This window comes from Mesoplodon mirus (assembly GCF_964341445.2).
Source record: "Mesoplodon mirus genome assembly, chromosome: 16".
Taxonomy (NCBI): Eukaryota; Metazoa; Chordata; class Mammalia; order Artiodactyla; family Ziphiidae; genus Mesoplodon; species Mesoplodon mirus.
In genome coordinates, this window is record NC_138992.1 from 890,874 (window position 1) to 908,305 (window position 17,432).

General features: G+C 52.3%; 1 protein-coding gene across 1 annotated transcript; it reads left to right on the forward strand.

Annotated features, from left to right (window-relative positions):
- Positions 1 to 9,950: 9,950 nt before the first annotated feature.
- On the forward strand, positions 9,951 to 17,270 carry LOC309792114 (uncharacterized protein). The gene is made up of 2 exons (XM_082601411.1): positions 9,951 to 13,993; positions 15,678 to 17,270. The coding sequence occupies exons 1-2, from the start codon at positions 12,951 to 12,953 to the stop codon at positions 15,964 to 15,966; spliced, it is 1,332 nt and encodes a 443-aa protein (XP_082457537.1). The 5' UTR covers positions 9,951 to 12,950; the 3' UTR covers positions 15,967 to 17,270.
- Positions 17,271 to 17,432: the final 162 nt, after the last annotated feature.

The window sequence follows — 17,432 nt, forward strand, 5'->3', positions numbered from 1 at the left end:
CACTGCTGAGGGCCCGGGTTCGATCCCTGGTCGGGGAACTAAGATCCCACAAGCAGCGCAGCGCAACCAAAAAAAAACAGGCGGCAGGGCTGGTTCCTCCTGAGGCCTCCCTCCTTGGCATGTGGATGGCCGTCTTCTCTCTGAGTCCTCATGGGGCCGTCCTCTGTGCGTGTCCATGTCCCGACCTCCTCTTCTTGTGAGGACACCTGTCGGATTGAGTTGGGGCCCCACCCTCATGACCTTATGTACCTTGATCACCTCTTTAAAGATGCCATCTCCAGACACAGTCCCATCCTGAGGTCCAGGAGTCAGCCCTGCAGCATGTGGATTCGGGGCACACGGTTTGGGCCACGCCCCCGCCCTGGTACCTGAGCCCTCCCCCGACCCGTGTGCGGCACGTTTCACCACATACGGTCTGAGCACCAGTCCTGTTGTAGGTGCTGGGACTAACAACGTCCACCGCCGCCGGAGGTGAGCCGTGAGCATCCAACCCCAAACCCTGCTGTGGAGGATGCTTCCAAGACCATGCCCGGCACCACCTGTCTCAGATCAGTTCCCCAGAAGCAGAGCCCACGACGGCGGTCCAGGTGCACCTGGTTTACGGGGGGGTGTGCTCTCAGGAGAGGGTGTGAGAAAAGCACTGGGCGAAGGTGTGGCTTCGGCGAACCCCACCACGCGTGGCCTGATCCGCGGGTGTCGCAGGACTGTGAGTTTCACCTCAGAGGGCTGTTTCTCCAGCGACGAGGGGTCTAGGCTCATATCCCCGCTGCAGCCGTGGACTACGGGCTGCCCTGGGTGGGGGCAGGCGGCTCCCAGGCACCTGTTATCCAGGCAGCTCTGTCATCCAAGGGCACCTCTCGCTAAGGGTGCTGGTGTGAGTCCACAGCAGCTGGGGGATGGGCACACCCACCCCCCAAGATGGGCTCGGAGTGGATCACCAACGGCACCTGCTTAAACAACACCACCTTCGCAGCGTCAGCAGCATGACAGACCCAGACACCCCGGAAAACCCTCCCACTGTAAGTCTCCTAGGTGAAAACCAACAGACACCTTCTCAGGTACCTGAGGCCACAAGAAAGAAAAGGAAATGCTCAGGGGTGAAAAATGAAGCACAACTTCAGCGTGGGGGCTGACACTTCCCTGAGGAGTCTGCTGACCCTAGAAACCCGAAACCTCGGGCTGCAGCAGATCCTCAGGGGCAAGAACGAGGGCCTGGGCTGCACAGGCAGGTGCCACACGACACCTGTGTCCCCAGTGGGCTCTGCTTAGTGAGCACGTGCACTAGCGACACCCCAGCATGGGCAGATGCTGACAGAAGGAACCTCCCTGGATGCAAAAAAAACTTTCCACTGGACATTTGTCACCTCAGATCTTCTGCCTGTACGTTCTGGGGAAGCCCATGCGGAGAAACTAAGCCCGCGTGGCCTCAGGTGGGCTGTGGCTGTGCCTGACCTGAGCGAACACAACCTTCTCTGGGGGTCTTGCCCGCAAGGCCTCGCAGGATTCCCAGAGATAAAACCCAGCCTTTCAAACATGATCTCACAATTCAAAATTACAAGGCAAGGGCTTCCCTGGTGGCACAGTGGTTGAGAGTCCGCCTGCCGATGCAGGGGATACGGGTTCGTGCCCCGGTCCGGGAAGATCCCACATGCCGCGGAGCGGCTGGGCCCGTGAGCCATGGCCGCTGAGCCTGCGCGTCCGGAGCCTGTGCTCCACAACGGGAGAGGCCACAACAGTGAGAGGCCCGCGTACCGCCAAAAAAAAAAAAAAGCCTACAAATAATAAAGGCTGGAGAGGGCGTGGAGAAAAGGGAACCCTCCTACACTATGGAGAACCGTATGGAGGTTCCTTAAAAAACTAAAAAGAGAGCTACCATATGATCCAGCAATCCCACTCCTGGACATATATCCAGAGAAAACTCTAATTCGAAAGGATACATGCACCTCAATGTTCATAGCAGCACTATTTACAATAGCCAGGACATGGAAGCAACCTAAATCTCTATCCACAGGTGAATAGATAAAGAAGATGTGTTACATATATACAATGGAATATTACTCAGCCATAAGAAAGAATAAAATAATGCCATTTGCAGCAACATGGATGGACCTAGAGATTATCATACTAAGTGAAGTAAATCAGACAGAGAAAGACAAATATCGTATATCACTCATATGTGGAATCTAATTTTTAAAAATGAAACCAATGAACTTATTTACAAAACAAAAACTTCCAGATATTGAAAACAAACTTATGGTTACCAAAGGGGAAACTTGGCATGGGGGGAGGGATAAATCAGGAGCTTGGGATGAACATACACACACTACTAATTATAAGATAAATAATCAACAAGGACCTACTGTATAGCACAGGGAACTGTACTCAGTATTCTGGGCTAACCTATATGAGAAAAGAATCTAAAAAAGAATGAATAGGGACTTCCCTTGTGGTCCAGTGGTTAGGACTCTGCACTCTCACTGCCAACAGCCCAGGTTCAATCCCTGGTCAGGGAACTAAGATCCCACAAGCTGTGCAGTGTTCCCCCCCCAGCACACAAAAAAAGAATGAATGTATGTATATGTATAACTGAATCACTTTGCTGTACACCTGAAACTAACACAACATTGTAAATCAATTATACTCCAATAAAATTAAAATTAAAAAAGAAATTTATAGCATTAAGCACCTATATTAGAAAAGAAGAAAGGTCTCAAAGCAATGACCTCAGCTGCTATCTTATGGAACTAGAAAAAAAAAGAGGAAATGGAACTCATAGTAAGAAGAAGAATAGAAATAACAAAGATCAGAGCAGGAATCAATGAAATAGAAAACAGAAAAATAATAAGGAATAGGGAAAAATCAATGACACTGAAAGCTACTTTTTTGAGACAATAAAATTACTAAATATCTAGAAAAACTAACCAGGAAAAAAAGAGAGAAGATAAAAATTACCAATATCAGGAATGAGAGAAGTGACATCACCACAGATATTAAAAACATGAAAAGGGAATGTTATGAACAAGTTTGTATCAATAAATTCAACAACCTAGATGAAAGACACAACTTTCTTAAAAGGTAAAAACTACTAAAGCTCACCCAAGAAATAGATAACCTGAATAGCTCTGTATCTGTGAAAGAAATTGAATTTGTGGTTTGAAATCCTTCCCACAAAACAAGCTCCAGTCACAGATGGCTTCACTGGGAAATTCTACCAAACATTTAAGGAAAAAAAGAATACCAATTCTATACAAACTCTCCCAGAAAATTGAAGAGGAAGGAACTTCCTTAACTGGAAAAAAGGCGTCTAGGAAATACCCACAGCTAATATCATGTTTAATGATGAAAGACTGAATGCTTTTCCCCAAAGATCAGGAACAAGGCAACATTGTACTAGAGGTTCTAGCCAGTGTCAGTAAGGGAAAAATAATAATAAATAAATAAAAGACATCCATATTGGAAAGGAAGAAGTAAAACTGTTTTTATTCACCAGTGACATGATTGTCTACGTAGAAAATCTCAGAGACTCTACAAGAAAGCTGCTAGAACTAGTAAATGAGTTTAGCAAGACTGTGGGATATAAGATCAAGATACAAAAATAAATTGTACTTCTGTATTCTAATAATGAACGATTAGAAATGGAAATTTAAAAGATCATTTAAAAATAGCATCAAAAGCATGAAATAGGAGTAATTCTGACAAAAGATGTGTAAGACTTGAACACTGAAAACTACAAAACATTGCTGTGAGAAATTAAACAACTAAATTGATGGAGAGGTAGACCTTGTTCATAGATGGGAAAACTCCATATTGTTGAGATATTTCTCTCCGAATCAAACTATAGTCAATGCAACTCCATCAAAATCCCAGCAGTTTCTTTTTTTAAAGAAACTGACAAGCTAATTTTAAAATTATTATGAGAAAGCAAAGGACCAAGAATGACCAAAACAACCTTGAAAAGGAAAAGCAAATTTGGAGGACTTATACTCTCTGACTTTAAGACTTACTGTAAATGCATAGTAATCAAGACAATGTGGAATTGATGTCAACATAGATCAATGAAGTCCAGAAATAGAACCATGCATGTATTGTCATTTGATTTCAAATAAAAGCACAAAAGTAATTCAGTGCAGCAAGGGTTAATCTTTCAACAAATGATGCTGGAACCACTGGATATCTCTATGCAGAAAATGAACCTCACACTGTTACAAAAATGAACTCAGAATGGATCAAATTGGAATCTTAAAGCCATAAAAATCTAAAACAAAATATATGAGAAAAGTATTTGTGATTTTTGGGTTAAGCAAAGATTTCTTAGACATAATACTAAAAGCATGATCAATAGAAAAAAAAATTGATGTTAGATTTCATCAAAATTAAGAATTTATGGAAATTCCCTGGCAGTCCAGTGGTTAGGAGTCTGTGCTTTCGCTGTTGAGGGCCTGGGTTCGATTCCTGATCAGGGAACTAAGATCCCACAAGCCAAGAACTCTCAGTACTCAGTTAAAGAAAACAGACCAGTTTGAAAATGGGCAAAAGTTTTGAACAGACACTTCACCGATGAAGATATAGGGATGGTGAATGGCACATGGAAAGATGCTCAACTTTACTAGTCATCAGGGAATAAAAATTAAAACTATGATGAGAGAACATTACACACCCACTAGAAAACCTAAAATAAAAACACTGACCACATCAAGTGTTGGTGAAGATGTGGAACCACGGGAGCTCTTAGATGAAGCTGTTGGGAAGGTAAAATGGTTCAGCCACAGTCCTAGGTAATTTACCCAGCAGAGAGCAATGTGTCCATGCAGAGACTTGGCTAGTCAGAGCAGCTTTATTTGTAATAGCCCAGAACTGGAGGGTAACCAGATGTTTATCAACTAGTTGGTGGATAAACCAATTGTGGTCTAACCACACCATGTAAAACAGCTCAGCGATAAAAAGAAGTGAGTTACTGATACCTGCAACGCCATGGATGAATCTCAAAATAATTATGCTGAATGAAAGAACCCAGACAACAAAAGGGCACACGTTGTTTGATCCCATTTATATAAAGTTCTGGGCAAGGCACACTAACCTAGAGTGGTGGAAAGCAGCTCGTTGGATGCCTGGGGCTGAGAGGTTGGAGGGGGTCGAGGAGGCTCAGGAGGGCCTGGGGAACCCATCAGCCAAAACCTATTTAAAATCAACCCCTGTGATCTGGCTTTTTCACAAATAGGTTTCTACAATGAGAAATGCCCAAGGAGACATGGCCAATTTGCGTCATTCTTGGACAGAAGGTAAAGTTGGAAGTAACCCACTATCGATGAAAAATTAATCAGTTGATCTGAGAAAGAAATGGAAAATTTGATTTGAGCCAAATTTGAGGATTATAACCCAGAAAGAACATCTCAGAAAACTCTGAGAAACTGTTCCCTGGTTAGAAGTCAAGACACAGTTTATCTAAGTTTTTTGAGACAGAGGGCTGCACATCAAATGATGTATTATTGACAGTTTCCACAATCCAGGTCTAAGCGTCATCCTGGTGGGTCATGTGTCCCCTACGAGGTGGAGGAGGAATGTTCTCTTGTAAGGAGTTGTTGTCTCCTTGATGCTGGGAGAAAGTCGCTCTTCACGGTTGAGCAGGTATTTCTGCCTCTGGGGAGTTCTGGTCGGTGTGTAATGCAGATACATGATTCATGGTCGGGGGAGAGGGGGCCAAAGGGCAGAGACTTTTTGTTTAAAATTTTCTTGTCTTGCCATAAAATATGAGTTTTATTTCACACCACGTAACCCAAGTTACTTCCAACGGGTGAGATATTCATGTACTGTGATAAGTAGAGGTTAAAATGAGAAAGAAAAGGTGGATTTAAAATATCAGACATCAGTAACATGTAAAATAGAAGGCACACCTGGTCTAAAACATTTTAATGCCTTAGTATTTTTCAGGACGAGGATGTGGATTTTGATTGATTCTGCACTTTGTTAAATATTCATGTTAAATTTGACCCTTAAAGGAGTGGAAATACAGTGTGTCTGTGGTCGGGAGTCCTGACATGAAGCAGGGGAGGTGAGGCGCGTGTAACAAAGGGATCATTTACAAAGATGTGGGCGGGAAGGCCACCGGCTGGGGCCTGTGTGGCCTCAGGCCGATCTGGGCTGGGAACTGCTGATCCTGCTGTTGACTGAAAAGAGTGCACAATGGAAAAGCTGAGAACCATGTTTTCTCTGGCAGACAAAACCGAGGACTTGCGCCCGGGGGACAGCCTCTCAGATGGCTCTGAGGTTCTGCTCCAAAGAGGTCAGGGAGGGGCCGGGATACACAGCAGTTTCTGCAACAAAGATCAGGTAGTCGGAACATCAAAAGATTACGTTCATTAAAGAAAACCAGACACCTCAAGTTAAGGAATTTAGAGCTATTCTGTGTATGGGAAGATGCAGGAGTCTGACTCACTGAAACTCCTCTGACGTACATCTCAGCTACCTGGAGGCTATAGCCTGTGCTTTCTCATCCTGAGTCTCCTCAGGACGCACCATGGCAGGGTGTGGGTCCCGGCAACATCCTTTGTTTACTGACATGTCAGGGGATATTCTTCACCCACACTGTTATGGCAGAACGTGTTTCTCTTTACCCTGTTTTTAAGGAGTCTGTCTGCTGTTTATTAGCCTGGCTCTGCAAGGTCCTTGGGTGACCACGTAATATTACAGATTTTATTGTCAAAACAGCTGACCCCAGTCAGGGAGCACAGGGGTGCCCAGAAGTTCTGAAAACCCAGGGATTGTCACACTCGTGCTGCCAGCAGGCACCTCCTGGTCAGACTGCTGGGCCCTCTTCAGTCTAGGAATGGACTGAGATGCAGCCAGATGGGGCCAGAGCCCCTGGCACATTTGGGGGTCCATCCTTCAGGGACTGAGGCAGTGCTGCCCCCTGGCATGAAGCTGAGCCTCTGGGTCCAGGCTGAGCCCTCTGGGGACCAGGCACGCTGCTGGCAGATGGCCTGGCATGAGGCAGGGGAGGCAAAAATTAACTCAAAGTGGTTCAAAGATTTAATTTTTTTTTTTTTTTTTTTTTTTTTTTTGGCGGTACGCGGGCCTCTCACTGCTGTGGCCTCTCCCGTTGCAGAGCACAGGCTCCGGACGCGCAGGCTCAGCGGCCACGGCTCACGGGCCCAGCCGCTCCGCGGCATATGGGATCTTCCCGGACCGGGGCACGAACCCGTATCCCCTGCATCGGCAGGCGGACTCTCAACCACTGCGCCACCAGGGAGGCCCTCAAAGATTTAATTTTAAGACCTAAAACTATAAAACACTTAGAATAAATCATCGAATAAAAGAATGCATGACTTTTGACTTGGCAGTGAGTGACTTCTTAGGTATGACACCAAAGGCACAGGCAACAAAAGAAGAAAAAAAGACAAATAAGACTTTTTGAAAATGTGAAAATTTTGTTTATCCAAAGACACTGTCCTCAGAGTAAAAAGGCAACCCGCAGAATGGGAGAAAACATTTGCAAATCATTTACCTGATTATTATTCAGAATTTATAGAGAATTCCTAAAACTCAACAACAACAAAACAAACAACCCAATTCAATAATGGGCAAAGGAGGGCTTCCCTGGAGGCGCAGTGGTTGAGAGTCCGCCTGCCGATGCAGGGGACACGGGTTCGTGCCCCGGTCCGGGAAGATCCCACATGCCGCGGAGCGGCTGGGCCCGTGAGCCATGGCCGCTGTTCCTGCGCGTCCGGAGCCTGTGCTCCGCAGCGGGAGAGGCCACAACAGTGAGAGGCCCGCGTACCGCAAAAAAAAAAAAAATAATAATAATAATAATAATGGGCAAAGGACTTGAATAGACATTTCTCCAAAGAAGATATTCAAATGGCCAGTAAGTACACAAAAATATGCTCAACTCCACTGACCATTAGGGAAATGCAAATCAAACCTACAACCAGATACCTCCTCACATCCATCTGGACGGCTACTATGAGAAAAACGGAAAATAACAAGTGTGGTAAGGATGTGGAGTAATGGAACACTTCTGCCCTGTTGGTGGGAATGTAAAATGGTACAACTGCTGTGGAAAACAGTATGGAGGGTCCTCAAAAAGTTAAAAATATAATTACCATATGATCCAGCAATTCCACTTTTGGGTGTATACACATAACAATTGAAAGCAAGGACTCAAACAGATATTTGTACACCCATGTTCAATGCAGCATTATTCAGAATAGCTAAAACATGGGAGCAACGCAAGTGTCCATGGATGGATGTGTGAGTAAGCAAACTGTGGTCTGTACATACGATGGGACATCATTCAGCCTTAAAAAGGAAGGCAGTTATGACAGGTGCTACCACCATGGATGAAACTGGACAACATTATGCTCAGTGAAGTCAGCCAGTCAGAAAAAGACAAGACTGCAGAGTCCACTCACATGAGTCACCTGGAGTCGTCAAAATTACAGAGACAGAAAGCAGAAGAGTGGTGCCAGGGCTGGGGGCAGGGAGAGTTACGGTTCCATGGATACTGTTTCTGTTTACAAGGTGAAGGGTTATGGTCATGAAGGCACCTAACGCCACTTCACTGTACTCTTTGAGAAATGGTTCAGGTGATCACTTCTACGGCACGTGTGTATTTTACCTCAATAGCAAAAAAAGGAAAGAAGGGAATAATTGTGAAAAACTGGAAACGACTGAAGTGTCCAAGATGTGGAGGATTATTCAACTGAAAAAAAAAAAGAATCAAGCATTTATCCTGCTTTTGCTACACAAACAGAGACACTGGGTAACCAAACAGTAGGAGACAGGGGTTTCTCTCTGCAGAGACACTCCAGCCAGTGAGCACGGACGGGTAGCAGGTGGAAACATCTGCATGGGACACAGTGGCCACCCTGAGCCTCCTGACGGAAGGCCAGACCACGAGCAGACCTGCCAGAATCCCAGCTGATTTCACCCGTGTCCCACCCTGATACATTTCAGAGCCAGGGGGTTCCCAGGGGGCACCAAGGGGCCATGAGTGCTGGACAAGGGCCCTGCAAAGAGGGGAGTGGGCTGATGGGTTGGGGTCGTGAGCGCCCACTCTCCCCCCCCAGGGACAGCCACACCCTGAGGGACCACAGCCAAGGGGAGAGGGAGGGCAGAGGCTGGGAAATGCCCCCCCCCACACCATCCTGGAGAGGGCAGGGGCTTCTCCGACGGCCTGACCTGAGGCCACTGGACAGAGACGGTGCAAACACGGGTTTGCCCTGACCCTCTCTGGGCCGGCGGCGCTTCGCACCCTCAGACCGCCTTCGCGGCCTGCCAGGGAACCAGGGCGTGGCGCGGTCTACATCTGGCTGCTCGTTTCACTCAGTCTGGTCCTCCTCGGTCCGACTCTTTCTTTCTTCACGATTGGTCCAGGCCAGGCAGCAGGAGCGGGAGACTCACGGGTTCCCTGACCGCGAGAACATCCGCTCTAAGGAGGCACCGGCTTCTTCAGACCAGCACTTCTTTTCACTGTAACATATTTCAGTTATGGCTTCATGGCCCCCAACAACTGGTGGCAAAAGTGGGTATTTATTATGAGAGTTTTCCAGCAGATGGCAGCAAAGTGTCTTGTTCTAACAAAAAGTAGTATTTTACTCCAGCTTTCTGGGGTTTTTTTTTGTTTTTTTTATAAATTTATTTATTTTTAGCTGCGTTGGGTCTTCGTTTCTGTGCGAGGGCTTTCTCTAGTTGCGGCAAGCGGGGGCCACTCTTCATTGCGGTGCGCGGGCCTCTCACTATCACGGCCTCTCGTTGCGGAGCACAGGCTCCCGACGCGCAGGCTCAGTAGTTGTGGCTCACGGGCCCAATTGCTCCGCGGCATGTGGGATCCTCCAAGACCAGGGCTCGAACCTGTGTCCCCTGCATTGGCAGGCAGATTCTCAACCACTGCGCCACCAGGGAAGCCCCACAGCTTTCTGTCTTTTAATCTTTCTCTTTCAGTTACCATCCTATATTACTTAAAAAAATATATTGAAATATAGTTGATTTACAATGTTGTGTTAGTTTAAAGTATACAGCAAGGTGTTTCAGTTATACAAATATACACAATTTACCCCAGCTTTCTGACAGAGAAAGGGAGTGTGGTGTTTGGTCTGGAAGGCTCCACACCAACTCCTGAGGAAGAAACAGTGCCGTCGCTGAAGGGGCTGACGCTCTGACGTCATCTGGAACAACGCGTGCTTCTCAACATGCAGGGGCTCCTCAGCTAGAGAACTGACCAGCAAGCGTCTTCAAGGAAATCCCCCACTGAGAATATCAGACACGGGACACTGGTCTTGAAACCTGTCCTCTGCGAATACAGATTTCTAATCTCCAAAACAGGAGCCACAGGTAGGACGTTTTTGGAAACTTATTAAACATGTATTCTTCCAAAAGGTGACATTTAAAAAAATCTGGAGCCTGGTTTCTTTAGAATATATGACACTCAAAAGATTATGTATTTTGCTTTGATTTCAACCTCTTTTGGCATGAAAAAAATGAACTGATGAGTGAGGACGGGGACAAATAATTTATCCACAATCTTAGTAAACGTGAAAATGTGATTTGCACATCAGTAATAATAGCGAGTGTGAAAAGTTTTTTTAGAGTTTGAAAAAGATAACCTATGCTATGGAATAGACATTATATGAAAAAAATTTAGGCCGTGTACTGTGATTGATCACACACAGGCCTCTCCCCTTTAATGGGAAGAGAATATTCCCAAGAATTAGCCAAATTCTCCACAAAAGTATCAGTTGGACACCTATGTGGGAAAAATTACAATGTAACTAAAAGCCAGTCAGTACACATACATATAAGTGAGTGTGAAGTGCTAAACACACTGCTTCCCAAACTCAGCGATGAACATGGATGCTAACAAGTCCATCTGCGGGGGTGTGGCTTCTTTTAGCCCCACCCCATCCCACCACCCACACAGGCGTTTGTTGATCCCCGAGCTTTGCACAACACCCTCAGGTGGTGATGGTCATCTAGCCATCCTGAGGTTCATTCAAGATTTCCCCTGCACACTGTTCGATTAAAGTTCGTTTATTGATTTGGGGTGATGTGAATATAAAATGTTCCTGTATAAATACTGCTAGAAAGAAAACTGAGTGATACACATGTTCTATGAAGTTCAGGTATTAAACCCCAAGTTGTTCAATGGCAGAAATGTTACCTTGGAGGAGATCTCTGGGCTGTGCCTGTAGTAGGTTCAGCTGTGGGCGAGGCACTGTCTAGGGGTCAGAAGAGCATCCAAACAAGTGCACACATGAGATAAAGTCAATAGTTTTCACTTGGCAGAAATCACAGGAAACTGTCATAGCATGATGCCAGATCACTTATGAGGAAAGCAATCATCAGTGTCAAATTGTGCTACTCATTATTTAGAGTAGGGGTCCCCAAGCCCCAGGCCGCGGACTGGTAGCGGGCCAGCGAGTGATGCTTCATCTGCCGCTCCCCATAGCTCGCGTTACCTGCTGAACCATCCTTCCCCCTCCATCCCCGCATCCGTGGAAAAACTGTCTTCCACGGAACTGGTCCCTGGTGCCAAAAAGTTGGGGACCGCTGATTTAGAGGATGAACTACAAAACTGAATGACTAAAACCATGACAGGTGGGATAAGTGTGATGGTTTTGAATGAGGGGCTGTGTGTTCACGAGTACTGTTCACAGCGCTACTGCATCCAGTGCACAGGAGGACTGCACTGCCACCCCTTGTGGTCAGGGGGACCATGTGACCAGTGCTGGCCAGTGGGGTAGGAGAGGAAGTGGCACGTGGCCCCTTCACACCAGAGCGTTTAGCTGCCAGTATAAGACCTCCCCAAGTTCTCAGTCCTTAAGCCAGGAGGACCAGCGATATTCCAGATAATGGTAACTTCATCAGCCTGGATCCTGAAGTGAAGGTGGCAGAGTGGAGCCTCAGCCAGCCCCTGACATGCAACACGAGTGAGGGTAAGCTTTCGGAAAGGCAAGACAAAGCAACCCAAGTATCCACCCACAGATGAAAGCATAAACAACATTGGGTATATACATACAATGGAATATTGGGCAGCCTTCAAAAAGAATGAAATCCTGGTGTGTGATACAGCCTGGATGAAGTTGAAAGTTACTACGCTATGTGAAATAAGCTGGACACAAGAGGACGAACATGGCATGATTCCACTTATATGCGGTCCCTAGAGTAGTTATTCATAGAACAGTGGTAACCAGAGCTCCAAGGAAGGCACCAGCTCTGGCTGACCAGGGGCAGCCCAAGGGCCTCGGGAGCAGGAGAGTCACCCAGGCTTGCCCCCTGGGAGGCTTCCTGGAAGATCTGAGCTGGAGGTCACCACAGGGGGCTAGAGAGGAGCCCGAGGGGTGAGGACCAGTGGGCACGGCTGGGGCAGGGGCGGCCACATGCAGCCTGCCCACGCCTGCAGGTGAGGCACAGGCAGGCATGCTGCCCGCCCCTGGGCACAGAGAGACCCAGGCCTGGACAGCCTCACACCTCCTTCCCACAGCGAGGAGCTGGCCCACACCTGGGTTTCGTGGCCTGGCAGCCGTGCTGCCTGCAGTGACTGGACCCCACGGAGAAGAGGCTCCGGGCTGCACTCCCGGCCACAAGCCACAGCTAGCTCGGCACGTTTCCCAGCAGGACTTCATGGACGGTGTCCTGGCGTTTGGTGAGCAGGGACGGGACGAAGGCAGCTGGCCTGACACGCCTTGGGGGCGGGGAGGGGCCCAGGCCGGAGCTCACTACTCTGTCAGGCCAGGCCTCTCCAGCGGCCACACAGCATAGCCAGTGTGGGGTACGCAGACAGGGACAAGGACACAGGGACAAGGACACAGGCGGCCAAAGGTCGGCCCAGGGTCCAGGAAGCCTTGGTGAGCAGGTGTGGGCGTGGTCCTGGGGGTGGGAGTGAGCACAGAGCCACGGGAGCCAACGCTGGCCCCCCAGCCCCCGTGCCTGCGCAGGTGCCTCGAGGTGCCCTCATGGTCCGTGCCGGAGGCGGCTGGGTGGCCCTGGATGAGTATCTGGTCGAGAATGACCCGGAAAGAGGCGAGGCCTGGGGAAGGGGAAAGACTAAGTCCTCAGGGCCGGGACTGGGGACAGAGGAGGACAGGCCTTGGGTCCTGACCCTGGGGGGCAAGGGGCACCTGCTCCACCCCATCCATCTGGGATCTCTAGGCAGCAAAGGGGAGGACCAGCCAGAAGATCCATGTGTGGTTCCTGTCCTGGGCCGTGGCCCCAGCCTGCCAGTCTCTGGGCCTTCTTCCTCAGCTCCTCCAGGAGTCCCAGGCCCCGGAAGGTGGGCGCTGGGACTGGCGTCTGAGAAGGGGCCCAGGTCCTCCTGGTGGACAGAACACGTGCTCCGATCCCAGGTGGAGGTGCTGAACCCATGGGGCAAGGCCTGCTGGGGACAGAGACCCCATCTCTTCCACGGTCAAGGCAGGGAAGCCACTCGATCACGGAGGCAGCCTCTGAGGACAGCCTGGCCCGGCAGCCCCAGGACCGAGCGAGCACCAGCGCAAGCAGCCGGCCCCAAGGCAGTGAGCAAGGCCTGGACGACGAAGGACATTGCACAAGAGGGGCACCTGGGTCGACGTCAACGCCTGCACCAGCGGCCCCGTGGGCCCCCTCGGGCAATAAAGTCACCGTTTGTAAAGCGAAACTGCTGCGCGTCTGGCGGGGCCGTATTTACCTTGCAAACTCCGTTCAAAGGCCGTCAGGGCGGCCCGGGACGCACCCTGCTCCCTGCCGCCGCCCCGCGTTCCTTCGCGGTGACTCTGGGGGAGCTGACGAAAGGGGCTGGGTGGGAGCGAGAGGGCCCTGCTCCTCGGCAGCCGCCCTCCTCCCCGCCTAGGGGTGTTCACAGACCGTGGCGGCCGAGGGGCGCGCGCGGGGGCGTCGACCCAGCCCCGCGTGGGCTTCTCGGTCCCGCGCCCCTCCCGGCTTCAGGGCGCCCGCACCCGTCGGAAGCACAGCAGCGAACGGAGGGACTGCGTACGGAGTGCTGCGCGCACCGTGAGGGCAGGTGGGACAGCCAGGCCGGCCCGGGCGGGGCGGCCGCCGGGCGAAGCCGAGACACCTACGGGGGCTCTCGGCCCGGGGCCCGCAGAGGCTGGGGCGGGGGCACGAGGCGCCCGGAGGTGGCCCCGGGTTCTGGGCTCCGTTCAGGGCAAGCGGAGCGCTGAGGCCCGGTTCCCTCCCAAGTAGCCCTGGTGCGGGGAGTCCTGGCAGTCGCCCCCGAGCCTGGTTCCCCGCACGGGCGTGGGAGACGTGGCAGGGGTCTCGCCTGCCCAGTGGTTTCCGGGCGGGACTGGTGCGCGCCTGGGTGGGGCCGTGCAGGTCCGATTCCGTCCTGCCCCGCCCCTGCCTTGCAGCTGGAGCCGATCCGAGCGCCCAGGGCGCGAGGCAATTAGGCGGACAAATTGAGAGGGTGGGACAGCTCCTGGCCCGTTGCTGGGGTGAGGGAGGCCAGCGCTTACCGATGGAGGGAGCTACCTGCCGTCGGGGGTGGATGGGCACCAGGGACCCCTGCGTGGGGCCATCTCGAGACCCTTGGGAGGTAGAGGCGGGAGGGGCCCTGCCGTGGGCTCCAGCCTCCGTGACTGTGCTCTCCCTTACCCGCCTATCCTGCCGAGCTTCTGTAGGGCCATTGACCTCTGCGGTCTGCACCCAGTGCAGGTGGGCGGGATCTTTCTGACACTGCTCAAAGTGGGCCAAAGGCCAAGGTCACTGCCTCCATGTGTGAGCCTGAGGCAGCCTGGCCATCCGGTTCTGTTCTGATTTGGCTCAGAGGGGCAGCCAGAGAGGCCCCTCCGCAGCCCCCTCCCAGCCTGGCTATGCGGGCGGCCCTTCCGGGTACTGCTGGGTGACGCCCCCTCCCAGGGATGTGGGCCCACCCTCCTCAGGAATTGCCCTCCCACCTCTTGTCCCCTTGGGCCACCTGAAGTGGGGCTGCTCCCAGGAAGCCACAGGAGGGACCTCCTCTCAGAGTCCCTTTCCAGTGCTGGGAAATCCGTTCGGCCCCTCCCCCCAGCCACGAGGCCACCCTCTCCTCTGGCCACACGCCACTGCCACTTCTGCTGGTAGCCGCCTCTCTGGGACACCTGTCTTTTGGCTTCTGTGCAATTGGGCTCTTCTGTGTCTCCCACCCTTGAAACTGCTTTGTCTCCCAATCCCCAGGCCCTGGACACCCCTCACATGCCCTGGTCTGTCTCTCCCGAGCTCCAGACCCCTCTGTCCAGCTGCTTCCCCAAGGTCCCCACTTCAGACTCAAGGCACCCACTCCCAGGCCCCTCTTCATGTCCTGCCTGGTCAGGGACCAGGGAGGCTCGTACCAGGCCCAAGGTCGCTGCTGACCAAACGGGCCATGGCCCAGCCACGGTTACCCAGCTGCGTCGGGCAGACCTGCAGGCACAGGGCCTCTCCCAGCCCCTCACGCCCTCCCCCCACAATGGCACTCAGGGCCCCAGCACCCTCCCTCCCACGAATCCCTTCTGTGCAGGAAACTTGAGCCTCCTGCTCAGGAGTTTGTCCTGCTCCTCTGGTTTTCCTTGCTGGGCTCCCCTGCCGGCACAGCACAGCCTGCAGGTCCCCCCCCCCCGCCCCCGACACACAGACTGGCTGCTCCTGACCCCGTGGCCCAGAAAGCCCTCCCGCCTTTGCTGGGTAGCGAAGTGCCTTTTTTCTTCCCCACCCTGGTCCCCTGCCAGACTTCAGGTGATCGGCTCACTGCTCCAGCCAGCCCGGTGGCCCTGTTACCTGAGGCTTCCTCTGGCTCACAAACCCTCTGAAGGCCGTCCTGGAACGAGGCACACCATACAAAGGAAGCAGGCTGGTCACTGGGCAGGTGGGCAGCACAGCACGCGTCCAGGTCAGCTCGCAGAAGCAGAGTCGGACACGGTTTCAGGGAGTGGCCTCGGGAAGGCTCCTGGGGAAGGAGGGGAGGAAGCAGATGGCAGGGAGCCACGCTGGCTGGTGGTGAGTCTCGGCCACCCCTAGAAGGAGGTCAGGGCAGCCTTGCGTCCACCACGGTCACACCGAGCCCTGGAGCCCCGCTCAGGCATCCAGCTGGTCACTCGAACAAAGCCTTTTGTGTTCTTTCCCAAGGCCTGGATCTTAACAACGCTCCTCTCTCCCCACCCCCTGTCCTCTTCCCATCTTCTCAAAGGCCTGATGACGTGCCCTGCGCGCCCACACTGCATGGCCTGCTCGCTTCGGGAAAGCTGAACAAGTGCCGTGCTTCCTGGAACCTGGCGGGGGGCGGGGGTGGGTGAGCGCCAAGCCACCACCTCCACGTCTGCCCGGGCCTGGCACACACTCCGAGACTCAGCAGCAGACCAGCTGCAGGCGCCACCAGGGCTCTGGGCCCAGCATCCGGGCAGGGAAAGGGGGCAACAGGATTTTGCCCAGGGGTCTCAGCAGGCACAAAGGAGCACCTCTTGGGCCCAGCTACGGGGAGAGAGGGGCTGTGGAGGGACTTAGGGTTCAGGCTCTGCAGAGCGGGTGACGGGGAGCTGCTCACAGCCAGCACCTCTGGGGGCACCATGGAACTTGAGGCTCCTTGCGAGACCGCTGGGCATAGGTGTCCAGGAGGCAGCTGGACACGTGGTTCCGCGACCCCAGGACAGGCTGGGCTCCAGCTGCGGTCAGGGGAGCTCTCCGGCTGAACGGGGAAATGTCACCAGGGAGGAGGGTCCCCCATGCCCCGTGACCCAGAGGTTGGGAGGTCAAATCGGAAATGCGTTTGTGGGGTTTGGCAGTTGGGGTCCGAGGTTACCTCAGCAAGAGCTGCGGAGCGGAGGCGAGGGCACGTGGGGCTGAGCCTTCTCCCAAGGCCCCGTGTGAGGCTTTGGGGAGCTGCGGGAGGCAAGGACAGGTGTGGACCAGGACCGGGGACTGCAGGTGTGGTTCTGTGGAACCAGGATGTGGACTGGCTCCTGGGGCCGGGAGGGAACAATTACCGCAGCCCGGGAGGCTTCAAACAACAGAACCTTATTCTTCCACAGTTGAGGGGCCAGAATCTGGAATCAGTGCTTCTGGCGTTTGGTGGCAATGCTGGGCTTTGGGGCCTGAAGCTGCATGCCTCCAGTCTGCTTCTGTTGGCTGGGCGTCGTCCCCCTGTCTGTCTTCCTGTGAGAACACAGTCGTGTTGGAATAAGGGCCTCTCTACACCAGTATGACCTCACCTTAGCCTTAACTTAATTACATCTGCAAAGACCCTATTTCCAGAGGCCATGGCCCAGAGGACACAGGGCCAGGGTGGGCAGAGGGGGACACAGCCGGGCTGAGGTGGGAGACTTGGGACAGAGGGCAGGGATCTGGCTGAAGCCCGGTGGGGAGCCAGGAGGGAGCAGAGGCCAGGGCGGCAGTGGGTTACGGTGGGGGAGGATTTGGAGGGGTCGCTGGGGAGGGGGAGGGAGAAGAACACGAATACATGGAGACGCCCAGGCGCGGGTATTGAGGCC

What these genes read in the sequence shown, in the direction of transcription:
- LOC309792114 (XM_082601411.1), top strand. Translation starts at nt 12,951, where the DNA reads ATGGTCCGTGCCGGAGGCGGCTGGGTGGCCCTGGATGAGTATCTGGTC. An exon ending in TGCGCGCACCGTGAGGGCAG is followed by an intron (nt 13,994 to 15,677) that starts GTGGGACAGCCA and finishes GTCCCCTGCCAG; the next exon opens with ACTTCAGGTGATCGGCTCAC.